At 40.9% G+C, this 26,736-nt stretch overlaps 1 protein-coding gene across 1 annotated transcript in view; it reads left to right on the top strand.

Moving 5' to 3' along the window:
• AFF3 (AF4/FMR2 family member 3) overlaps nucleotides 1-26,736 on the top strand; it is a 319,326-nt gene that overhangs the window by 194,543 nt on the left and 98,047 nt on the right. The window contains exon 7 of the mRNA XM_033052493.1: nucleotides 3,951-4,002. Coding sequence (XP_032908384.1) covers nucleotides 3,951-4,002 — 52 coding nt within the window. The remainder of the gene's footprint in view (nucleotides 1-3,950; nucleotides 4,003-26,736) is intronic.

The following is a 26,736-nucleotide window of genomic DNA, read 5'->3' as shown; positions in this document are numbered from 1 at the left end:
TCAGATAAAACACAGTTAGAATGAGACATAGACTTTACCAGTCCTGTATGTCAAACTCAAAGGAAATTTGGGAAAAAATTATTCAGATGTGTGGTGGGTTGACCCTGACTGGACACCATGTGCCCACCAAAGCTGCTCCATTACTCTTCTGGCACAGGAAAGATAATACAACAAAAGGATTGTGAGTGGAGATAAAAACAGGGAGACATCACTCACCAGTTAGTGTCATGGGCAAAACAGACTCAACTTGAGAAAACAAATTTTACTCAATACCAATCAAATCCGAGTAGGACAATGAGAAATAAATCTTAGAAGCACCTTCTCCTCACCCATCTCTTCATCCTGGGCTCAACTTCACTCCCAAATTTTCTTACTGCTCCTCACCATCAGTGCAGGGGACCAAGGAATGGGAGCTGCAATCAGGTAATTGCAGCTTGTCTCTGGCAGTCCTCAGGGAGGGGGCTCCTCACACTTTTCCCTGCTCTGGTGTGGAGTCCCTCCCACAGAAGATAGTCCTTTATGAACTTCTCGTGAGCCCTTCCCAAAGGCTTTGGTTCTTCATAAACTGCGCCAGCATGAGTCCCACACAGGGTGACAGGTCCTGCCAGCAAACCTACTCCAGTGTGGGCTCCTCTCTCCATGGGTCGCCAGGCCCTGCCAGGAAATACCAACAAATTACTCTGTGAGAAAGAACTCAATGGTCAATGTATTGTGTTATCCAAGTGCACATCTTCAGACTCCCAATTAGCTTGTTTTCCCATTGCACCCTGACTTCTTTGGAGTGGTTCTTGAGCCTGTCATTTGCAATGGTTTTACTGCAGCTGCCAACATTGTTTTTCTCATGGATAGCATTTGAATTTCTGTCATCCTTCCCCCACAAGGAAATAAAAGCATTTAAAAACTGAAATGGCTGAAATTGTACTACTCCATCACAATAAATATCATTAATCCCTGTTACCCAGAAAGGGAAACTTAATCTGGTTGAGTGATTCACCAAAATTCCAACTAAGAAGAGAGAACTCCTTTTCTGGCCACCCACTATTCAACAGGGGAAATCCTACAAAAGTTCATCTGAAATTTATTTTGAAATTTGAGAAATCTGGATGCATCTCCTGCTTGTATCTAAAAAGCTTGGGAAAGAAGTTGCATGAGATGAGGCAGAAACTAGCAAAGACCTCCCAATTCTGTGGCTAAGGATCTGTGGACTGACTGTTTCCACTGTGTGTTTTCTGCATACACCCACTGACACACACTCCCCTGTTTCAGGAGATGTACACAGTGCTTAGCATCTAAAACAAAGGATGCTAACAGCAATCCCATAGCAAGGTGGGTAGCATGTTCTTTGTTAATTCCAAAAAGGTTTAAAAAAGTCAAAAGAAGTCAAAACCGGAGATTTAGCAGTGCAGCAAATGCCACCCTCCCACAATGGTAACTGCATGCATTTGACAGGTTACATGAAAAAATCAAAAGCAAATCTTAATCTCGCCAAGAGTGAGGGTAAAAAAGGCAAGTTATTGTAAGAGGTAATCTTTTATATATCCTTCTCCAAAAATTTTATCTGTACCATATCTGTGACATTCAGCTATGCTTAGGCTATACACATTCGTAAAATTTCTGAGATTCAGTCAGGTGAGAATGAAGTTGGTAAGAACTGATAAAGCATTAATGGCCAGATTTTCTACTCTGATAGGCTGGACTGATGCATTTCTACCATCTGTACAGGCTCCATCCTTCGTCTCCACACAGAAGTATGTTAAGTGACAATTAGCATAAAAGCAGCTACAAATGCTTACAGTAGGGTAATCCATTAATATCCAGTTTGGCTAAATCACAGACATTCTGTTTCCTCACAGTGCGTATGCTGTTTCCCTTGTTGCTGCATTAACATACATTGCTGAAAGTAGAACTGATGTGAACTCTGCTGGCAAAGCACTCAGGAATCCATATTCCCTCCCAGACTTAGACAAACCAGTGTTCATGGTAATAATTCATCACTTAAAAAAGACCCAAGTTACAAATAGAAAATCTTTGAATATATGCCAACTGTTACTGTTGGTTTCTTGTTCCAAATTACCATAATGCAGATGAGCTCCAGGGCTCCAGGCTGTGGAAGGCTGACAAACATATATTGTAGCAGCAGCTTCCTAGCCAGCAAGTTCACCATCTGGATATACTTTCTGAGGTCTCTGCTGAAAGTGAGGGATGACCTGGAGATTATGGAGTGGATGTATTCCATCCTGTGTGAGTGTCCTGCTCATGCCTCAATTTTAGGTGGCTTTAGCTGTCCTCTTACAGTGAATGCTGAGCTTCTCTAGAGGTCCATGAAGGCATTGGTGGTTTTGAAGTCATCCAGAGCTTTCCCCACTCTGTTCAGTAAAGTTTAGGCACCTCAACTGGGTAGACACAAACTCTACCAGAGGGGAGGATGAGATCTAAAAGCACTGTGCCAAGGTGTTTGTGATAACCACAACTCCCACTACAAGACAGCTACCTCCAGAACGCCACTGCCTAGAGTGTCCTTCAGCTTCCTTCTGTGCAGCAGTGGAAGAACACTGGTGTCAGAATCCTGCCTCTACTGAAGGCAACAGCAAGTTTTTCCAGAGGTGCCCTTACAGCTGCTGCTCTGTGGAAGCTGAGGGTGAGGGCTTTGTCAGCAGCAAATGATGTGTAACACTCATGTGCATGGACTAGGTCAGGATTGATCCAAAACCCACTCTACTCAATGAGCAGCATATCAGGCAACACAAAAACAGCCTGACCAAAATAAGAATTTCTCACATTTTTTTCAGAAGGAATAGGTGGATTTTGGCTTAACACATCTCATTAAAAGGTAATGGAGAAAAACACATCCATCAGTAAACCAGTCACATTCAACCTCTGCGCCTCCTTGTCTGCTAGGGAGCATAAACTCATGTGTAGACAGCTATTAGCATCCAGTGACACACAAGAGGAGCAGCATCTGCACGCTCACTAGGCCCAGAATTCAAGTACAGGGTGATTCAAGTGGAGCAGCATACCCTCTAAATCCATAGTGGAGCTACACAGAAATCTTTCTTACACTGAAGTGCAGTTCTCTTAGGTTACTCAGAATTACAGCAAACAACTGCATCAGCCTTACTGTTTTTTGGTGGGGGGGTAGAAAGGAGGGAGAAGGACTGTGCCTGACTCAGCAGAGGCAGCACCACCTCACCTGCCAGCAGCCTGCCTCCCACTGTCTGTGCTATGTCACTAAGTTGTGCTAGGCAGATATATTGTTTTGGACTCAAGATGGGGATCATCTCAAGCTAGCATACCAGGACCCATATGAGTCTCAAGGAAATGTGAAGAGGCATCCCTTGGGCCTCTGGTGCTTCTCAAGCATTTGGGTACTTTACTTCTCCTGGCATTGAGTGCCTGAGCCAACATAGCAGAGAGGATTGCCTCAGCCTCCACTAAGAGAAGCTAAAGATGAAATCCTTAATGTGTTGAAATGAATGTGAACCAAAATATCCATTGGCAGGACTGTGCCCTGATCACTGCCTTAGTGTCTACTGCTGGTGCTGTGTTGCTTTGTATGAAATAATTACTGTTCCTGGAGCAGGGTTTTGGTGCAAGTGCATGTTGTGTGGACTACACTCTCAACAGCAGAGCTGCAGGGCCCTAGAGAAATCCTTTCCATTGCTCCAGGGTCCGCTGTCCCTGACAAAGCCTCTAAGCACCTCCTCTTGTGGAGTTTCTCTGCCTGACATTTCCAGAGCACGTGTCAGTGACAAGAAAAGTCAAGTCAGGATTGGCCCCCTGCTTGCAGATGCTCCAGCAGTGCCCCTGCAGCCCTGTGGTTGCCTCCACAGCTGTCCGTGTGTGTGGCAGGAGTGGTCAGTGTTTGCAATGAATAAAGCATTGATGTGTCACATCTGAGCAGTTTCCATACTGACCAGTTTCTGATGTCATTTTCTTCTTCTCTTTTAAAGGGAAAAGTGATGTAGAGCCAAAGACCCCAGAGAAAAGCGCAACCCATACATCGTAAGTCACTTTTGTGTTTAAGATTGGAGAAGGCAGCTGTGTTTTTATCAGATTTGTTGGGCAAAATAGAATTTGTTTGTTTTCATTAAGATAAAGCTCTTTCACTGATGCTTTTCGTAAAACTGCTTTTTAGATAATGACTAAACATTAATTGTTCCTAGAACTTCTGCAGGCTGGGAAGTCAGCAATCTTTGCAAGTGAAATATTGCACTGAATAGATATGAGATTATTTTTGTGGGTGTGCAAGGCTGGCCTTTAGAACCTTACTTCAACATTACCTTAATGCTGCTGGAGTTTGTCACACTTGCTAAAAAACATCATGTCACATATGCCTTTGATGTAGTGATGCAATTTTAAAAGACTGCAGTCTGCAGCTTCACCTCTGAATTACTTGAAATCCAATTACAGTTATCTCTGGTCTCTCACGATTTTGTTGATGTTTTTGAATTAACGAAAGAAGTCAAGAAATAGATAGGAACAGGCACTTGTAATATATCAGCGTTCACCTTCACTTTAGTGCAACAATAGAAGCTTTTACCATTTTTTACTCTATACAAAAGACTGAATTGTTTTGCCAACATAAACCAGTCTATGAAACAGATGGGCTGCAAGTTAAAAAAAAAAATTAAAATAGCAGCAGTCTTCCAAACTAAGCGAGATAAGTGAATTCTTTTAATAACTACCAGGCATGAGCATTATGAATTTCTGCAAAACCATTCACCTTTTTAATACCATTTGAGAGAGGGAAGTTCTTGTAACAGTCAGTCATGTGAGTTTTAGAGTGCAGCTGGCTCACAATTTATGTTTTCTGATTCCTGTTATTTAAATTCAGAGCATTATATCATGTAAATCTCACAAGGTGTCACCATTTGTTACATGGCCAAAAGTAGTCACAGAAGGAGGTACAATAACAGTGATTTATTGTGGGACGTTTTGATTTCTGCTGCAAATACGCATTAAAAATCTTGTGGAAATTAATCTGGAAAAAGATTTGACACGGTGTAAGAAATGGCTTGTCCTGCAGATTGTGTTGTGGAATGTAATTATAGTATGCAAGCACATTTAGGCAAACTTATTAAATGAATTAAGCATTAGCAACCTTATGCCTTCTGATAGTATGATTGCTGGGAACGTTTAATAGAATGATTTCAATAATTATCATTTTTAAAAATAATATTGCAATAAAGACCAAAAGAAGAAGGGTTTTAATGCCATCTGGAGGTATTTTGGAGAAATGAACACATTTATTTTTACTGATATTTAGCAATATGTAAAACAGAAGCCATCCTCCACAGTGTTTTTTTCTAGTTAGTATTTTGTGGATGAGGAATGTTCTTTTCTTCTCCTTCATTGGATTAAAATCCTGTAAGATTTCTGAATCATAGTAGTGGTATCTCTGAACCCAAAATATGGGGTACACCCCAATATGGTTATGGATTGGATTTGAGACTACATACTGGGTGATATAGCATGTCAGAATCTGGTTATGTCTGAAAGGTTCCTTGCCTGATAAGAGATCTTGGTACCTTCTAAAACTGTGCTGTCTACTAGATACAGCATATTTACAAATCTTATCTTTAAATTGTTACTATATTCTAAGGCTGCCCCACAGCATACATTGGCTTCCAAAACAATTTTTAGAGGCAGAAACAACTGGTTACTGTTGATAAATGACTGCATTCAGGAACCAGAGACCCCTCTAGTTAGAGAAATTCCATAGAAATGGAGGCAGGAGATAAAAGAGGAGATGAGAAGAAGGGAGCCAACAAGTGCTGTGTCAAAAGAGAAGGAAGAAAGTGAGAGGGATACAGTTAACAAGTTGGAAAAGGAATTGCAAACATCAAGTTTTCTGAAAGACATACAAAACTGAGAGCAGAAAGAGAAGAAAGTAGAAGAGAAAACCAGAGATCAGAAACTGAAGACAAGTAAAAGCCATCAGCAAACTAAAGATGCACACGTTACTCAACAGAGGGCTGGATCTGTGAGTGAAGGAAGGGAAGTAACTCATGCTGATATGGTCCCAGATCTCTTTATGCAACTCTGTTGTTGGCCTTTCCTGTGTTTCTTCTCTTTTCTACCACCTTCTACTACAGTTTTTTATTCCTGGTATCTCAGGCAGTCACAAATACAGCATTCCTCTGCTCTTTTGGGGCCATAGCAACTCACAGCTGTGCACACAATGCACAGCCAGGAGAACCTGCAGTGCACATCTGCACATGGATGTGCCTGGTCTGTCTGCGGATGGATGTTCTCTTCCCTGATGCTCATGGAGAAGACCATGCCTGGGCAAGAGCTCCAGCAGTGCCCAGCTGGGAACCTCAGGGATGTGCAAGGGGCGTTATCCTGTGGGTAAAAAGGCTGTACCCTCTTGCAAGGTGTCCCTCCCCTCAGAGTGTCAAAGGAACCCAGCTGGCATCTCCTGGCAGAGGTACTAAAAAGGAGCCACATTGATGCAGGAGAGAGAAGGCAGGTTCAGGCCTGACAAGGAGAAACTGTGGATACACCTCACTGTGAATCAGTGTTTCCCTGCGAAAATGGAACAAACAGCAACAAAAAAAAAAACCCAAATCCACGAAGTCATGTTTGCCTAGAGGAAAACTACAGAAAAGATGGGGTAGATTAAATTAATGTTTTTTTCTTGAAAATGTCTTTTTTATTTTCCTCAGGCATGTTACAAGCCTCACACTCTAGCCAAGCTTATATGATTCAATGGCAGTTAATTCCTCCCTGGTGCAGATATACTACCTCCATCCAAACATTATTTATGCAGCTTCAAAGGACAGGTTGATTACCCTCCTGAATCAGGCAGTGAGGCGTTTGTGAATCAAGCATTAACATGACATCCCCCCTCAAAATAATCCTCATGCCTTGCCCACTGGGCTTCAGGTCCTCAAAAACAAACATAACCCTGAGACCTGGAACCCCAGGACCAGAGAGAAACCTCTGTAACCTCTGAGAGTACAGAAACTGAGAGCACAGGATGCATTGTGCTCTGTACAGGGTACAGGATTCATTTGGAACAGCATTATGCACAGGGGCTTTTCCTATATTTCTAACTCCCTAGATAGACTCATTACGACATAGCTCTCCACTGATAATAACATTAAACATTAAAAAAATAGTAGGCATTAGATGATGTATATTAATTGATGCAACATCCTAATGAAGCAATGAATAAGGGCAGTTATTGCAATGCTAAGGATAGCAGAGATGGATTTAGGAGAATAAGACTGATGCAGAAGCAGGAAGGAAATCTAAGCAGAGCTGTATTGTTTTGCACAATATTCCTACAGCTTTCACTGCCTTGGCATTCACAGTCATCACCTGAGCTGGCACTGAAGAATTGCAATAAAAGGTGCAAACAATACAAAAGTGTTAAGCTGTCTAGAGTCTTCCCCAGTTGATTCATGTTCCTTGTAATTGAATGCTTTTAAAGCCATGAACATTCTGTATTTGAAGGGGTTTTGTTGTCATTGTACTCAATATATATAGCTCTCTATGGGTCATATGGTTATAGCTTTGCTGAGCATTTCCAAACTTTTAGGACTGATCAGAAATATCTAGTGATGTTTTGTTCTTTTGATTTTGTGATCAGACGATCAATTTTTTTGGGTCTGACAACTTTCACAAATTTTGTTTAAAACATCTAATTTTTATAAAAATCCTTTCCCCCCTGGTTTTACCACCAGAGTCTGGAGGGCTGCATTAAGACATGGGATGGATGAAGAGTGGTCTTTGGTTCTTCAATATTTGTAGTTACAGGATTTTAGTCTTTCTTTGGCAAATCTGTGTGTCCTTTCAGTATGCCTCAGATTGTTGCAATTAAAACTTTTAATTTTATAAAACTTCTGTGCAAGGCAAAGCAATTCCAACCAGTGAACATGTTTCAGAGGACCTTGCAGGGCCAAAAAAGTCCTCTCTGAGCCAGGGGTCTGGGATCTTCCATCTTCCCACGTGCAAAATATGACAATAATTTTAAAATGGCACAAATATACAAAGTGCTCAGCGTGACTCTCGCTCTTGGAATGACTTTCGATGTACTGTCTGTTGTGATGTTCTTCAGTACCTTTGTGTTTGTAAATGATTTCCAGTTCAGACTACCCAAGGTTAATCATGCCTGACTGTGATTCACTGCTATGCATTTACCTCGACATTTCTAGTGCACTTACTTAATGATATCAGGGCTAGCAACTAGATACCTCAATGCTGTCTCTTTATTAACCCTCCCACAATTGTTTTCATGCTGAGCTGCTCCAGATTTTTCCCTCCCTTTTTAAAAGAGAATTAACTAAGATTGAGGGAGGCTTTGATAATTTATGGCAGTTGTGCAGGTTTTGTCCTTTGCTAGTACTCTCTGAGAATCACAGTGATCACAGTGTGTGTGTGTGTGTGTGTGTGTGTGTGTGTGTGTGTGCTGGCTTGTTTGCTTTTGCCAAGCAGAAATAGATGTTGCCTCTGTTCCTTCCTTGTACTGGTCCCCAGCATTACGTGCAGAATGGTTTGCTCAGGGACATCTTCATTAACAGCACTAAAGTCAGCAGCTTCTAAGATGCCCATTTGCAGACATTCATGCTACAGTTTCTTGCCCATCCAGCACCTGCTTATCATTCTTGCCACCATGATTCTCCTTCAGGAAGGAAAAATCATGTTGGAGCAACATCACTGTTGTAGCTTGAAGTGACACATTTGTATTGGCACGAGCATCGCAGGTTGATTCTTTCTTCCTCTCTTCTGCCTTGCCCCCGGTACCTTCAGAGTGCCTTGCAGATAGTTCAGCCAAAACAGCTGGATTCAACAGCCAAAATCACATCCTGGTTTCCCCTTCTGCAATGGGAAGACTGAGGCAGAGGAGTTACAAGGTGCCTGCAGAGAACAGAGAGAGCCAGTCTCAAATACAGGCAATCAGTTTGAGCCAGTGCTGCCAGCTCACCATCCAGCTCTTAGCCCTCAGGGAGCATGTCCTCTCACATCTGGCTGACATGTGGTCTTGACCTTAAGTCTCTCAGGCAACAACTGCAACCTGGTGGGACAGTGGGAGTTGGAAAAGTAGCCCTAATCCCACCTCACTTCACTGAAAGCCCTGGTGCAAGTTATTTTAAGTTAACCTTGGGCTTTTCCCCAGCTAAAATAATTAGACCACCATGAAGACTATATCATTAATATTTGTACAAAGTGTTGAAAAATGTAATCTCTTGTTAAAAAAAGCTGAGGATTACTCACCAGAACAGTAAAGGAAATGGGTTGTAGTTTAAATTTTCAAAGACAGTCTTGGGCAGTAAATAGTAAATGTCCTGAGAGGTGCCACATGTAGGCAGAAACGGAGAGCAGAAGCCGCTGCCTTTCCCAGGTACCTGATCAGTGGCAGCTCCTATCCCATCACCATTCTCCCATCCTCTCCTCAGAGTTTTAGTCTTGGGACAGGGGTCACACAGTTTAAATTAGAAGAATTTGGCTTTAGTCTTGCTGAACTGGAGGGAGAGATGGCAAATAGAGAAGGGACAAAGCGTACAAGCTGCAGAGGAAAAAACCCTCCAGCGGTACATCTTCAATATCCTTCTCTTTGTTTGCCAAAAGGACCATGATGGATCAAGTTAATTGAACCAGAAAATAGCTAACAGATGGGCCTGGAGGACAATAGAAGGGGTGAAATCCACGCTAGTTCCAAAAGGAAACTGGTTCCAAAAAAAAAGAGCTGCACAAACTTTTATGGGATATAATCCACTTTTTAGCTTTCAGATTAAGATACTGGGGCAATTTCCTAATCTCTCACAGCTCAGCTTGTGGGCATTTTAGATGGCAAGGACATCTGCAGCAGATATATCAGCCAGTGATTTGGTGAAAACTCTTTTAGTAACTCCATGGGCTCCATCCAGGACTGTCCTGGAGCATATCAATCTGCTCGTGAGCCACAGATGACCCTGCTCTGCTGTGAAGCACAACTTCCAAAGAATGGTAGCCAACATGAAATGGCACACTTTATGATAATTTTTTGTTTGTTTCTAAAAACTTCTAAGTGTCAATGGTTTTCAATGTATACCTGTGATGTTTCTGAGAGAAGTCTTGCAGTCCATGAAAAAAAAAAAAAAAGAAACAAACAAAACAACCCCTTACTATGATGAATGAAGGCAGTGTTTTTCACAGTGATGGAGGTCTTTAAAACTGCAGAAGTGAAAGTCTGGTGTTTATCCATGAACTAAGTCTCTGGCAGAAGAAGAAGGCTGGCTTCATTGCACTATTCCACCTGTTTACTTGTGCCTCAGCTTGCAGAGCTAACCCCTAACACTGCCAGATTCTCACTCTGCTCAGCCAGTCCAGCAAGGGTAGCTAAAATTTTAAAAACCCCTCCTCAGCTCTCAAATTTCCATGAAAAAGTTCCTCTTTTCTGCCCTCTCCCCTGAAATATTACCCTTAGTCCATGTACAGAGTTTCTCTGTGTGTTAAATATATAGACTGCTAAAAATATAATTCTACCATAACTTCCCGCTCCCAAAACCAAAGTGATTTCACCTGTGGGATGCATCAGAGTCACTGTGGTATTGTCATAATGCTGATGTTAACCTTTCCTGCCAATTCCTGACTTTTCTGAACACAGATTTTTTGAGTTTACAGAGCACAATGCTGCTGACAGTTCACAAAAAAACCCTATTGTAAGTTGATACCAAGAGGTCTATTTTCTTCAAATGTTATAAAGACATTTCTTGGAAGACATTTGCTCACACACATCTTGACTGAATCTGTCTTTAAGGTCTACAAAGTTAAGGAGAAAGAATAAATTTTCATTATTGGTCATCTTTCTGCCTTGTAAAAAATACAGACACATAGTAGTCAAAGTTGATACAAGTAAAAATAATCTTTAAATAGCACCTAAAGTCATAAAAATATCTCAAAAAACATGATCTCCCTGAAAGATGAGTTTGAGCTGATTTTTTGGTTTAGAAAGAAAACATATGGAAACCCAATCTGACCTTAATTGCAGCTGTGGTTTTCCTGGGACAAAATTGAGCTTCTGTTGATTTCAAGTCAGACCAAAAAAGGGATTATCTGAGATGTCAACAAAAATGGGGATAGGTGAATGCTAAATAAAAGTACTACTGAGGTCTGGTGAAGTTTTGTTTGACTTAGATGGGGTGAGATAGGGCTTTCACTGTCCTATTTTTAAATGCTGTCCCTCTCTTTTTACCAGATAAAACAAATAGCTTGCAATAACCACCCTTATGGCTCAATGCAGTTTTATTTATAAAGTATCCTTGATACAGGCCCTCTTGTGTAGCACCTTCACCTTTACTATCTACCTGTACTCTGCACATTGTAGGGAAAAATAATTAGTTGCAGGAAGCTGCCCTCATTTTGATGCCACCCTTGGCTCAAAGCTGAAGGGGAAAGTGGTTTTATGCAAGAGAAGCCTTCACTCCAAAACAGCAGCTTTTGTCCCATTGGAAAACTTACTGTAATGCAGGGCATTATTTCTAATTTTATACCAAGTCAAAAAATGCTTCTGTATCACCAGTGTTCATTGAATGCCATTTAGAATAAAGCTGACCAACTTAACTGGATAAAATATCATCATGCTTAAGGAAATGTTTTCCTGTATTACACTGAAAGAGTATTATTTTTCTCTTAGGCACTGTTTTTCTTGGACTTTGTCATTTATGAGGGACTAATTAGGAATTTTGTGTGTATTATGTATTAGCTCAGAATACAGTGGTTAAAGAGGGGTTGCCAGGAAAATTGGGAGATGCAGGTACCTGAGAAGCAGTGTGTTTCATTGGAAATGCCTCCAAGAAGGCAGATACCTTCGACCCCACTCTGTATTTTTTTCTCTGAAGAAAATGATAAATGGAAGCTCAGCGTCTCGCACGTTGGAGTCGCGGTGTGCGTGGTGGTGGTTTTTGCTGGGTTGAAATTCCTGGTTGCCAGGGCAACACATTTTGGAAATTCTCTACCCTGGGCGAAAGCTGCTGCAACTTGAAACCTGCCGTAGCTGATGCTTGGCGGGGGCACCACCACTGCTGGGTGTGGGGGGCTGCTGGCTGTGCCCAGGGGTTTGGGGCAGGGAAACAAAACAGAATGGGTCCAAAAGGAGAGAAGAGTGATTGGGAGCGTCTGATACTTCCAGACTTCCAGGATGTCATAACCTGATTCTTTTCTCCACACCATGTCAGCCAAAAGAAGGGGGGGTTACCTCATCTCAGGGCTGAATTGCTGGGTGATGGGAAGAGGAGAGGTGTGTGTGCGCCTGGAGGGTGGGGAGGGGCGGGGGGTGAGAGGGGAGGAAAGAGAGATACAGGGTTCTGGCCACCTGCCAAAAAAAATAACTAACATTTTGCAAAAGAGAAATCCTAAGACTGAGGTCATAGTATGGAAAAAGTCTGTTTCACAGACTCTTGAGCCTGAATACAGGCCAAGTTTTCTAGGGTTTTTTTTTTTTCCCCCCTAAATGCAGGCATCCTATTAACATTTGAACACTAAAGCTCGTCCAGGAATGGAAAGATTTTGGAATCTGAAGTGCCTTAGTTTTATACTTTAATGGTACACAGATAATTTTTTTTAGTAACAAGAAAGTGAGATTCTGAATGAGAAGCTCCCTCATTTTGCTGTTAACTTATTTTATGGCTATGAAGAACAAATTAAAGGGATCTAAAGAAGAGCCTGTTTCTCCCACAGAGTGACCAACTCGAAAAAAAGAGACATTTCAAGCTCGGTGGACAACTTTTTATTTGCCATGCAAAATACAAAAAGATACTGAAACCTGAAATGATGAATTTTCCTGTGTGGAAAAGTCCGACTATTCAGCCATGAATAGCTATGGTTTTTTTAAATCTTTATAGTGGCAGGCTGGCAGTTTTCATGACAAATTACTTTTCATACCTAACTAAACAAATTATTGAAGTTCTTCTGCCTTAATCTTTGGATTTGGATTAAAAGTCAGAGTGTGGATATTTTTTAACTGGGGAAAAAAAATAACCCTTTGGATTTGTTAGGATGTTATTGCAAGCAAGTTTTCTGGTCTTTGATTTGCTAAGCTACAACTGGAGTCTGCCTTCCTCAGGGTAAGAATATTTCCACATTATCATTTCACCTGTGGTATTTTAAGAGGGAGAATATTATATCTCAGCGTGTATCTTGGCTTTGTGCATTCTGTTCTTTGTTTAGCATGCAGACAAGCTTCATCTCCCAAAAGAGATGTGGAATATATTTATCGGCAATTTTAGAATTGATGATAGATTTGACAATCAAGCAGGGTGACACACCTAAGCTATCAAAGCTGGAGATGAATCAGGACAAAGGTTTGGATGAGGTATATTGTTCCTGAGATTCAAAAGTACTATACTTACTGATCATTCCAAAATCAGAGCGACTGTACCACTGACTTACTAAGATAAAAGCTACGTTTTTCCATAGGAAAAAAACCAACAACCACATGGTTTGATTGGCCCACAGACCTTTTATGGCAAAATAGTGCAATTACAGCTGGCATTTCTGCATGCTGATTTTTATTAGTTTTGTAAGATATTTTGTCAGGATTCATTTGTGCTGATTCCCCCTTTCATGGCATAAACTGTAAGCAACTGTCGGCAGAGAAAAGGAGTCTCTCGACATATTTCTTCAGAGACACACTCCAGGAGGTGTGATAGATCAGGCATACTAAATTAAAACAGAACTGATCTGTTACCTGAAAAACATGTGACCTTACTGTATATTTAATTGTATTAGAATTTAGTGCAGTTGTGGGTAAAAATCCTGTATATTCACCACCAGCTTTCCTACTATCAAAGCAAAGCAGACAAATCAGGACAAATAATATCTTAAACGTATTTAATAGCATAATACAAAGAATGAGCAAATTACCCTTTTGTACCTGGCTTGATGACCAATTTTTGTGGCATTTAAATGGGCATAGAGGGGGCCTTCTGTTCTGAAGTCCCCCAGGGAGATGAGGCAGGCATCCAGATGTGTGACCTGTCTTGATGTAGTTCCAATGGAGACCAAATACAGCAAAGAGCAAAGAAAAGGTCTGGGGCTGAGAACCACAGAACATCACAGAACATACCCTCAAAAACAATTTTTCATTGCTCTGGTCTATACTGCTTTTAACTGTTTGTCTTAAGAAACAATTCAGGTCCCTGCTCATATAAAATCCATGTTTTCCTTATACAAAGCTTTTCAAACTTTAATAGTTGTAATAACTGTAAGCAACAGCAATTTCCATACACTCCTATGGAAGAAACAACGAAGTATTTTGCCACAAACTGTTAAAAAAATTGGGTTTTCCTCTGTCACATGGGAAGATTTTGATCTCATAAATAATTATAGACAAGCATGATGCTTTTTAGCAGGACTTCTTTCAGTATGATTGCAATTCCTGTGGGTACCTAGATTTCTGGTTGTGCTATGCTGCCCATCTCCAGTTAAAAAGCATTTCCCTGAGAGCAGCAGGATTTACTGTGAGAATCCTCAGCAAAGCAGGACAATTTGCATGTAGAAAAAGGGCTTGCTACGAAGTGACTGCACATGGAAAGATCAGGGGGAAAAAAGACAAATCTGTGTTTGTCAGAGTGGAGGTCTGCTTCCCTTTCACATCCCTCTGGGCTGCCCATCAGTGCACTGATCATCGTGTCCCGCAGTACAGAAATCCCAGCCCAGCAATCCCAGCACAGCAATCCCAGCACAGCAATCCCATCACAGCTCCACTGAGCGAGCATCCAGCTCCCAGTCCAGAAAATGCACAGTCAGCTCAGGACAGGTGTCCTGTCCTCTCCTGAAGAGTTTTACTCTTGCAGGCTTTGTATTCAAGAGAAAAAAGCCTCTCCCTGAGCCTTTTGAATGTATTTTATTACTGTCTAGGAGTGGCTGGCTGATGCCAGTCTTCAGCAGGCATGCCTTTGTGAAGAGCCCCACGGTACCCACAGCAGCATCCTGTGACTGATGCTGAGTAGGCAGGAGTCAGGGACCAAATTACCAGCTCTGAAGCCTTGGAGACAGTGGAATAAAGACAGAAGGGGGAAGATCAGAGGTATGGTAACAGAAGACTTGTCATTCATTACGATATGTAACACGTAAGACTAAACAAATATAAAGACATACATAATGCATAAACAATGAGAGGTGGGCAGAAAGCTGGGTGCTAAAGGTGAGGTTTGTAGAAGGACCTATAATACTGATATTATTCCAAACTTGTATATATTTCCCCCTGACAAAAAAAAGTAGGTGGATTACTTAATAGCCCTCATCTCCAGGCCTCGTGACAAGATTATATAAAGCAACAGCCCTCCTTTTAAAATTATTTTGATTTATCTTTATCTAACAGAGATGGCCAAGTATCTCTTTAGCATGATCCCATTTGGCTCAATGACATTGCAGAGCTATGAATTTAGTATGAGAACTCTTTCTGTGCACTGAAGAACATAAAAGCCTGGGTGCCTAGCTGCAAAGCAAATACCTCCTGCTCAAGCCGCTTATGTTTTTCTACTTGAGAGAAATTAAAATCTCATCTTATTTCTTTCCATGCTCTTGTCATCCACTCAGATTTTTATTCGAATAAATCTCTGGTTCTTTTCAAAGAATGTGTTCTGTATGAGTTGCAGTAGCTTTAAAGACTCACCAAGCATGGTCCAGGCTGACACTCTCCCATCAGAGAAGGAACTGTATGAATCTTATCCTACAATTCTGCAGCTCAGTTAATTAAGTATTTGATGTCCTAAGAAGCTGCTGCCTCCCAAAGCCAAGGAGAGGAAGCTGCCAGACCCCATTTCCATCTTTGGCCACCAGTGACGTTCAGAGACTTTCCACCCATCACACCATGTTACACAACTCTTCCCCTCTCCCCAGCCCAGTGTTGATGAAATTAAGTAGCATGGAAAATTAACCCCGCTGTTGTTGTAATGCAGCTGGGTGATGTGTGGCCTCATTTGCTGCTGCAGGAGAATTTGTGTTTGACGCTTTGCTTGTGGGGCTCTGGGAATGGGGCGGAGGAGATCCCTGTAGAACAAACCTGGGGAGCAGCCCCACAGCCCTACCCACTCTCCAGGTACCCTTGGGTACCTTAGGCCCAGTGCAGACTGCGACTTCTGATTTCTCTGCCCCTGCCTTGTTACTTGATGTCCAGCCTCTGCTATCGACCACTTCTACTTTTTTCTCTTCATTTTCTTCCTTGCTGCAACCTCTCTGCTGTTTTCCTATCATTGCATTCCTGGTGTTATCAAGATTCATCACCTGCAGCCTCATTTCTTGTTGGTTTTCACCTGTGTGGACCCTCCCATTTTCTATTTCTGCCTTACAAAACATGTCTCTGTGTCTCCTGAAAAACAGAAAAGAAATGAAGAGATGTATATAACAAGGGATATAAAAAATACACCCACAGTAGCTCAGGTTTCTGGATTCGTGCATATCATCGTTTGCCTCCCTTCTCCCTTGATTTTCCATCATGTCACCTCTGTTTAATGGTACAGACTAACTTTTAACCCCTTTATCAGGTGCACAGGTATTGCCCCAATCTTTCTTTAGGGCACATAGTTTTTCATTACTTCTCTTTTAAGAATCATAAAAGAAAAAGAAAATAAAAAGAGACATTAATATGGAGAAAAGTTTTACTTAGCTACAAAATGTTTTCCTTTTAAAACTTCAGGCATGATTGACAGGTAGGTTTATTTCATCAAATTGCCTTTTCTGACAGTGTATTATTTAATGAGGGAGTTCTCTTTTTTGATTGCATAGGAAATGTGGAAGCATCTGAGAATTTCTGATGTGCTATTTACTTATCCATTATGTTGGGAATCAGTGTAATTTCAATGTCAGCAGTGGAATTAATAACCATAACTATTATCTGATGTCACAGAATGATCTATTTGGGGATTTTCTCAGCAAACCAGGATATATACCCCCTCTCCTTACACCACAGAAGGAAGTTTTAAAAAATAAGTCAAATTTGAACATGTTTTTGTTTTGATTATCCCTTCCAGGCTAATGGTAAAGGCACATATTTTTGGGCTTTAATTCAACATGGAGTCACTGATAAGAAATCCTTTAGCAGCATAAATTATCCCTGGTTTTTTTCCCACCATTTATTTCACTCAGTTTATCCAAAACTTCTGTCAAGGATGGCTCCCCATTGAAGTGTAGCCTCCCTTCCTTAAGAAAAAAACAAACAAACAAACAAACAAACAAACAAACCCCAAACAAATAAAAACAAACAAAAAAATCCACAAACAAAGAAAAAGCCAAACAAAAAAAAAATCACACACGAACAAAAAAAAACTCACACCCCACCCCCCCAAAAAAAAAAAAATCCCTGACAGTCTAATTTCCAGAGATAATGAAAAAAAATCCCTTTTTGGCAGTACTGTGAATTTGGGCTGGCTTTGTTCTGTTTTAGGTGTTGTACTTCACTGTGTGAGAGCAGGGGAGTGCCTGAGCAGACAAATGGAATTGCATGAAGGAGGCAGACAGGGCCCAATCTGGTTCTACTCTCTTTAGGTTGTGTGCAGTCTCACAAAAGTAAATAACTGATAAATTAATAAAACCTTTCAACTGATACATTTGATAAGTACCAAGACTTTTTATATGACTCCAAAGTAAGGGCAGTAACTGTTAAATTAATTGCTTTTTAAATAAAACACATAAGAGAAATTTTTAAATCCTTCATTGTTCCTAAAAGTGTTTTAGTGCCTCATTAATTCTTGATTAGCCTGGTTGTTAAGAGGCCATTATTGTGTGGTAATAAGGTGTAGGAAATTACCTCTAGGACTATAGTCATGTCGAACAGACCTGCTATAGTTAGCACCTAATCAGGTGCTCAGACCAAGTGCCCACGGTGTAAATCAGGGGTGCCCTGCCTTGTGTTGGGGCTCACAGTGGTGGTCTTGTCTGATGGAATGTTAGCTGAGATCAAGTGAGTCCTCTGGACTGAGGATTCCTGACAAAATACAATCCTCTCAGCAGCCTCCTGTCCTTCAAGGGTTTGCCAGTCTTGCCTGTGGCAGAACAGGAAAACTGCTATAAAACAGTGGAATAAAATTATTTTGCAGTTACTCTCATTTAAGTAATTTAAAATATGCCTGAAGCTAGTGCAGATGAAAGTTCACTCTTTGCTATATGATTTGTTAGGTAGAGTCAGAGGAGATTTGGTGCCTGTCCAGGAGAATATCCCCAAACTAATGACTTCTTCAGGTCATTAGAATTTCTTTTGGACACACAACCTCTCTCAAAGCCTGCTACAAACATTGGTAAAGCTAATTGTTATTACCCTTTTACAAATAGGAAAATGAGCCTTGGGGGATATTTTACTGTGATTTGATGCAACATTAATCAGCATTCTACAGAAAAGGAGTATTTCTATGTCCTAGTCTGCATCTATTTATTTTTCAGTGTGTATAATGATTTTTTTCCCCCAAATCTCTTTGAGGCTGGTGATCTAATGCTCACAGTATACAGCTCCCACTCATTACCTGTACAGGGGGCCAATGTGATACAGCAGCATCACCCTCTTTGAGGAGCACTGAAGTAGCTCCCAGCTAAAACCACGAAGTGAATTCTAGCTAGTACCTTCCTCTTTGTTCCTTCCTTGGGTTCAATCTTTGCACAGCAGATGAAGCACAGCCCTCAGAGGAGGGAGAGCAGCTCAGGGCCAGAATAGCCACAGTGCCCAGGAGGGATGCCCTGCAGGGTGTGCCAGTGCCTGCTCTCTGACCTCTACCTGCTGTTGGGTGTCAGAGGGCACTCACACCTCTGGAGTGGTGTCACAGCAAAGATGCAAGAGGCTCATGTTGTGCCTGAGCCCCCAAAATGGGGCTGTGACCAGGTTTCAGTCCTAAATATCCATGTTTGTTGTTAAATAGCTAGACACTAATTTCTGTGTGCTTTCACCCAGATCTTCAACATTTTTAACCCTTGATGTGGTTTCTTGAGGCATGTGTGACATTGTCCCTCACCCCAGCCCTGAGAGCCATCTCAGGGACTGACCCTGAGCCATAAGCAGCTGGAGAAGGGCACCTCCTGCATCTCCATTTAACCCTTTGTCAGCCTGTGGAACAAAGTCTCCATAGTGGGTGTTTCGGTGCATGGGTAGGTGCTGCAGCCTATGGGCACAACTCCCCCTCATTCCCAAGCCAGCAGACCCCAGAGCACCCCAGAGTGCATGGCCATCCTTCCAAGCCCATTTTCACCCAGCCCTTCTCACTGTGACAAAGGACACCCCTGAGTATGGCAGCAGAGCCATCCCCAGCTGACAGGCAGTCAGGGACCGTCACCCCAGCAGCAGGGACATCCCACACACAGCCCCAGTGCTCCCAGGCAGGGCTGCAGGAGGCATCTGTCTGCTGCTCCCTTATACATCTGCTGACATGTATTTTTAATATCTCATGTATTAAAAATTAGCAGCCCAATTGTCATAGCTATTACAAGGATGGGGGGAAAACTCCACCAAAAAAACAAGTATTTAAAGGTTACTTCTGAGTGCAGTTTCAGATCTCACAAAAACTAAAGAAGAAACAATTACAGCCCAAACCAAAGACTTTTAGGAGTTAATAATTGCATGAATGTAGCAGAAAAGGACCTGAAGAGTTAACAGTCCCAGCTTGATAAAAGTTTATTTAATCCTACTCTAAACAAGCAATATAACAAATCCTTGTTAGGAATGAATGATCTCTCACATGTAGCTTAAAATAATCAAATTTTGATTTAAAATACCAAAATAGGTCAAATGTTATGGAAGAAATTGAAATCATCCGGTCCAGTTTTATTTTTTATTTGCAACATTTTACAGATGAATAAATGCATTCTTTACATAAAACCCACTTGCTCTGTCTCAGGTAGGAATGCCTGTTTGCCAGAGAATTAGAGGTTCCTGAGTGTTGACATATTCTACTCTGGTAGCTCTGCTGTGCTCTGATAGAGGAAATATTATTATATGAAGAAAGATGCGGTTTCAGCACCTCCTCACCTTCCCACCTTGTCTTTGGCTTTGTTTCACTTAAAATTTCCTCCTAGTGCAGGCTCCAAAAATGAAGTAGGGAGTGAACAGCATAAGATGTTGGGTCACAGGTACATCTGAGGCAGTGCCTGTCTTCCCTGCAGGACCTGGAGTTTCCTTCCCACCTCTGAATCTGACTGAACAGTGTAGTGTGACTTTGTTTAAAAGCAGTGAATCTCCTTGCCTCTCTTTCCTCTTTCTGATTGAATGAGAATTATTGTGGGTTTGCTTACTTTTTGGGCTGCTGGGGAATGTACCTGCACAGAGATCTCTCCTTAGAAAACAGTGCAATAGGATGGAGCCCAGTAGCAGATTGGTCTTGATAGGATGGATCCTATTCCATACCAATTAATGATCCTGGTAATGAGGAGAGTAAGTCCTCCTGCTTTGGTGTTCAGCCAGATGGAAGAGTGAGAGAAAGTATTAAGAAAATTCTGACAGACCTTTTTTTACTCCCTGTTCTTCTTTGACACTCCTTTAAATTGCAAATAAACCTGAAGCATTTGAGACATTTATAAAAAGATGTAATGAGGGCTGGTTGCTGCATTTTTGGAACAGGAAAAACCTTTCTGTCGTGCACTGAAAAATACACAATGATTTCTTTAGACTAATAAACACTCTGCTGGAGATAGTCTAAGGTTTTGTAGAACTTATGGAAAGTCATTTACATATTTCAGAGGTCTTTATTGTCAGTCTCCTACATTTTGCCTAGTTTATTTCTTATTTTTATCAGCCATCTCGCTGTCATCAGCAGTAAAAATCTCTAAGTGCCTGATATAATATGTACATCTGAAGTTTTTTCTCTTATCAGTAAAAATCACTTGCCTTGAAGGTAATATAGTGAGCTAAATTAATTGCTGATGAAACTGGTTTTACAAGAGTGACACTGATGATAGAAGTAACCCAATACATTTAGTTCAGGAGATCTACTTTTGACCATTAACAATGTTGCTACTAAATTGAATTCTCAAAAATTAAAGTGTCATTCCTTATATATGACTTTTTGAATATGTATTGCACAATATATACACCATATATGATCCCAAATTATTTGCAGTTGTACTAAATTCATGTATGATTATCTGTAAGGTTTATTCTTACTTAACTATCAAACAGATAATTATCCACAGCTCTGTCAATATAAAGTCCTGCATAATTTTTTTTTTCCACATCTAAAAATACTTCTGAAATTATAGTGATTGCTTTGATTGGTCTCAAGCTGACATCAAGTAATAGCAAGTTAAGTAATACCTAAAGCCATTTTTTCAAAGGTGGAGGCCATAGGTAGATCCTGTTGAACCTACACAGAATCTTTTTCTGGGAACTCAGTATCAGATAATCATAAATGTCAAACATACAAACCAAGCAACCAGCTATATAATAGAGTAGGTTTGAATAAGTGGTCTTTATTCCTATATGATTTGGTAAAACAAACAAACAAAACTAAAAAGTCAGCAACACAAATCCTTCCATTTCAGCTACTAGCAATCTGAGAATCCTGTATGCTTGGTTCATGGCAACACTTGCTCACAGCACTGCTAAGGATGTTTGCATCTATTAATGTCAGTCTGACAGCTATGACAGAAAAAGGTATTTCACTGAAAGTTTCAATTAACTGCCAATAAGAGGGGAAAAAATGAAAGAAGCCAGTAAGTATTGTGGACCCAAGACAATGAAACTCAAGACAAATCTAGATTTGGAATTAAATTAGCTTCTGAATCGGCATGGGTAATTGATATTTTGTTTAATACAATAAAAATTATGTAGGATAACTGAAAATAAAAACAGTTTTGTTCATTTTCTCTGCAAAATGAAAAATAACTACATTTAGGGCTAATAGTTTCATTTAGGTTACTTTATTCCTGAAAGTGCTTGAGCAGCCTTGTTATAGTACTAGGTACAAGCATATTTCAAAGTAATATTTTTGAAAGAAGGAAACAAAAGCACAGCATTTCACAAATGTTGAAATTTATAATTTTATGTAGGATTTAAACTTCTTTAATTATTTAGGGAAAAGCATTGCTCAAATCTAACAATTGCCAGGCATTTTGGCTGGTCCTCACACTGTTCTTGATGGTTAAACTGTGTTACAAAATTTCCCTCAGCTCCAAATCCCTCACACAAGACTCTAGTTAGTCTTGTCCACCCTTCAGCCCTTGTGAAAAATTATTGTTGACATTTTTCTCCAGATGATTCAACATTTCCAAAGATTTAGGATGGCAGAAAGCATTATCAGACATCATTTAGACTTCCAAATGATTATTTTTTATGAGATGGTTGTGGTAGTTTGCAGCTGAGTGGTAGAAGTTGGCAATCAGAATACAATTGTGTCTAATTCATTTTTATATGCTATTCCTGTTAGTTTAAAAAGGATATTTCTTTGCAAGTGACATTATAATCCTGACATGAGATTTTTGACTGATTTTTCTCAGAAACTGCCAGCATGGAACTGCCAGCATGCCAGGCTGGTGTCCAGAAGAAAATTTAAGAGCAGTGATAAAAGGAAAGGAGAAAATAGAAACCCTTCTTGCAAACAAGGGTTTGTAATAGATATTCTGACATGATATGAATGATTAGGGATGGAAAATTCATAAGGTTGTGTGGAAGTGCAACGCACAATGAGCGTAGAAGACTGACCTATAACTCATAAGATAGTGTGTTTTGAGTGAGTTATGAGAGTTGTTCCCTGGTGTATATTTAAAAAGAGACATTAGAAAGGAGATATAGTGAGGTTTACTGTTTGAGAGCTAAATTCATAATTTTTTCCAAAGAGTGTTTTTAAGAAAAAATACTTTCTCTTTTCTTTTTTTTTTTAATACGTATATATTGGAGTGCAGGTGGTGTATTCCTGCACAGCATGTGCGTCTGAATGCTGAGAATAAAACTCTTCTCTTCTGAAGAGCAGCCCTCAGCTGATTATTTTTGCTGTTGCTATGTCCAAAGGAGATTATTCCTAAGAAAAAGGAATAGTCAATTTTGCATCCTAGAAGAGGTTATCTCAAAGTGAAACAAGCAGGTAGAAGCACTTGGTGACATCAGACCCCAGGGCAGCTGAGGGCGAGCTGTGCCAGGAAGCCCCTGGAAAACCCCACCCACACCTGGAGCTGCACAGTGCAGTTGGAATTGATGGGACTCCACATGAGTAACCATCCCTTCACTGCTGCTCCGTGGGAAGCACAGGAATTATCTGACCACTGCAGGCTGCACATGTGTTTTCTTCCCCCAACAGCAAAGTTCATGGCCGTGAACTTGCCCCAGGTGCCAGTGCCAGCCTCCACCTTCCCTGTCCCTGCAGAGCTTGTGCTCCCTTAGCAGCACCCTCCCTCCTTCAGCCCATCCTCCAGCAAACCTGAGAACTCCTGTGTTTTGGTGGGACTGCTGTCAGTTCAGAGATGTCTGCCTTGTTGGGATTACCTTTTCTACAACGTATCAAAGGCAGAGAAAAGAGAATACTATCACTAATGCACCATCTCCTAATAGGTTCAGCTTGATAAACTAAGTAAATTGATTGGAAACACCCTGGACATGGATGTAGCTTCAGCAGCAGTCTGAGCCCAGCATGCAGGGTGCAGGTCTTGTAAGGAGCCCTGTGGGGCAGAACCTGCCTGGTGTTGGGCAGAGAGCTTTGTTTTCCTTTTACAGTCTGTCTCAGAAGGAAAAAATTGCATTTTTCCCTGTGCCTATTTTGGCTGAAAATGAAAGATTCTGAGAAATCCGCTCATGGGAGAGGTTTCAGCCCATTCCTACAGAAATGTGAGGGCTGGAAATTTTGACAAAAGTCACAATGGCCCCTGCATATTTAATGCACCGAAGTCCCTACGGCTCACTCCTCAGCACTGAGTGATAGCACATCACCTTGGCCATATGTGAGCTTTCAGATCTTTCTGCCTCTTGTTCCTTTCTTTTTTCCCCCCTCTTGCCACACACTGAAATAGTTATTTGACAATTTATTCTGACACTGTATTGTTCCAACAATAGTGGAATGTAATGGTGTGTAATTAGGAGCCAGAACATAACAGTGGTATGAAGATCATTTTAGCAGCAAAATTTCTTTAAATTAAAATTTCATTACTTGAAAAGTGTCATGATTTTGCCCTTTCCAGTGTGCAAACAGTGTCCATGAATGAAAGGGATGACCCTCAGGGATGGATAGCATGATTTTGAGTCTCTTGCACTCCAGTTGGAGATTCTGCCATGGCACTGCTCTTTCATGCTATGTGAACCTATAAGGGCACAATATATTTTAAAGTCTCTGTAAAGTGTTGATTTTACAGTGAAACTCTTTCCACTTTTGAGGGAGTGGGGTTGTTTAGGGAGCTGTCTGTGTAGCATCTCTAGGTGGGAGAAGTCTGTAGCAGTACAGACCTGTCAATTTTCTATAGGTTATCCATCCTCACAGCCCATATCTTTAAATAAAATGGTATGCTTCCTTTCACAGTAGCCAACTGGAGTCTTGTCTGTTTATTTGCTTGTTTTAATAATTTTTTCTCCATCTAGTCAAATAAACCACTAAATTCAGTGTATATGCTATGGAACTTCATCCAAAACTACACTGTCTCCTTCCTGACAAGGCTGACAGAGAGTATAATCACTTGTATTGTCCAGAGTACTGTTTACATAAAGGAGCAATAAATACCTGTTGAAATTTTTACTGGAGGCCTCCCAGATGGATGGTTCATTTATTATTACAGACAGGGTTTCATTTACTTAGTTATTAAAAAAAGCAGGCCGCTACAGCCCATTTATAACTATATTAAAACTAAATGAAGCTATAAGTATTGCAGACGGGACTGAGTAAAATACATTTAGTGACTTTCCAGGAAATGGCTAGGCAAAGTATTTGAAAGGAAATGCTGAAAACTTTGGGGGTCCTGGTGTGTCTTTCACAGATGTGCTTCTACTGGCTGGAGCTACAGAGCGAATGGAGGAGGTATAGTTCCCATATGTTCCTGTGCCATTTATATATTCTGCAATAGCCTCTCTGTATCAGCCAGTCAGCCATGTACCTCTGGGAATTGTTCCTTTCCTCCTCTACTCTTTCTTGATGTAGAAAGCTCCAGCTCAGGATGTCAAATAAACTTCTTTATCCCAGAGACAGAATATCAACTGAATATCAACTCCAGTTACAAGAGGGGATGAAGGTGCTCCATCAGCATCAATCCATAAGAAGAAGGCAGGTTAATCATGTGAATTCCAGAAGTCTTAGTTTGGAAGGTATCACCAGAGGTCCAGCACAGACACCTGAGAAAGTGAAGATTGTAGATGGTCTTTGTGGCACTTTTCTAGCACTAATGACTTTTCACCAAGCATTGTCACCCCTCCTTTCAATAAAGATAAATTGGTCAGTGGATGGGAAACACATGGCTGCCTGTGAACCTGCTAGGCAAATAAAGGACAGTCCCAATAAGGAAAGGCAAGTGTCCCAAAGCTTAAGAAATTGTTGATGATAAACTGATGGGGTAGAAAAGCCTAGTAACAAGGCAGCTTTAAATTTTTTAAGCAGAGTTTGTTAGGTTAGAAAAAGGCTGCATTTCCACAATCAAGGCGAAAAACAACTTTACTGAAAGCTAGTTCAGCTTCAGTGGTTAAGTAAAACTAGTAATTAGAACAAAAAAGCAATTTGGGCAATAGCCATGAAATTTAAAATATATATAATATGAATACATGTACATGAAACATAACAGTCTAAAAAATAAAATGTAAAATACTGGATATGGGTAAAAGGAATGGATGATACTAGAGGAAAGCGCAAGGACAATGAGAATATGGGGTTTCTTAAGGCACATGAAAAACAACAGTAATAAAGAAATTCTAGCAATAGCCCCCTCATTAGCTGGAAGTATTAAAACTGTAATAATGTTAGAGTCAATAAATATTTTTTTTACATGAGAAAAAGCAGGTTTGCCTATTAGGCAGACAGGAAGCTGGACAGTGTCTAGAGACAATAAGTTATTTAAAATCAGCTACCCTAGAGAGAAGTATCCATTTGCCTCAGATCTTCCATGTCACTGCACAGACACCAGCTGAAAGACCACTGGTTAGCAAAATCTGCAGGTCTTTTGTGATGTACCTTGAAATGTGGGGTAAACCTCACCCTCATGATGACTCCAGCATAAAGACAGATGCTTGTACTGCTGGGGATTGGGCAGTAAGAGATCATTTGTAAGGGAATAATCACTGAGTACAAAATCAGATGCTGCACATTCAGCGGGAAGACTTGGCAGTGGCAGCTCTGTTTCAGACACATTAAATTCCCCAAGATTTCTGCCACAATAGCTGACACATAGGCTGTACTGCAGTTCATGCACTCTTAGTTCATTTCACATTTGAAATGAATATTTTTAGGTGGCAGCATCAGCAATGGCTTGGAAATCAGAGGGAGAGCGTTAGTAAATAACTGCTAATCACACCTAGAGAAGCTTGGAGGGTGCAGGGGCAGGGAGGCAAGAAACAGATTAGAAAATTGCAAGCAGCACATTCAAAACTTTTATTCCTCAAATGTGTTTCCTCCTGTCATACAGAGCATGATTAGCCATGTAACTTCGGTAAGTCCTCAGACTGATTGGACTACTTAGGCGCTCATCACTCTTCCCTTTTTCTGAGTGTTCATGCATTTTTGGGTGGCTTCCTTGCTCAGGGAGTGGTGTCACAGGGGTTTGTTTCCTTGCTTTCCTGAATTTCTCTCATTTTTAAGGAGGTACTCAGGGTCCTTCTGCCCAAGCATTCTCAGGCAGTGCTGTGTCTGTGGGGCACTTTCTCACCACCCT

The sequence above is a fragment of the Catharus ustulatus genome, chromosome 2 (assembly GCF_009819885.2).
Source record: "Catharus ustulatus isolate bCatUst1 chromosome 2, bCatUst1.pri.v2, whole genome shotgun sequence".
Taxonomy (NCBI): domain Eukaryota; kingdom Metazoa; phylum Chordata; class Aves; order Passeriformes; family Turdidae; genus Catharus; species Catharus ustulatus.
This window is presented reverse-complemented; position numbering and strand designations above follow the sequence as displayed.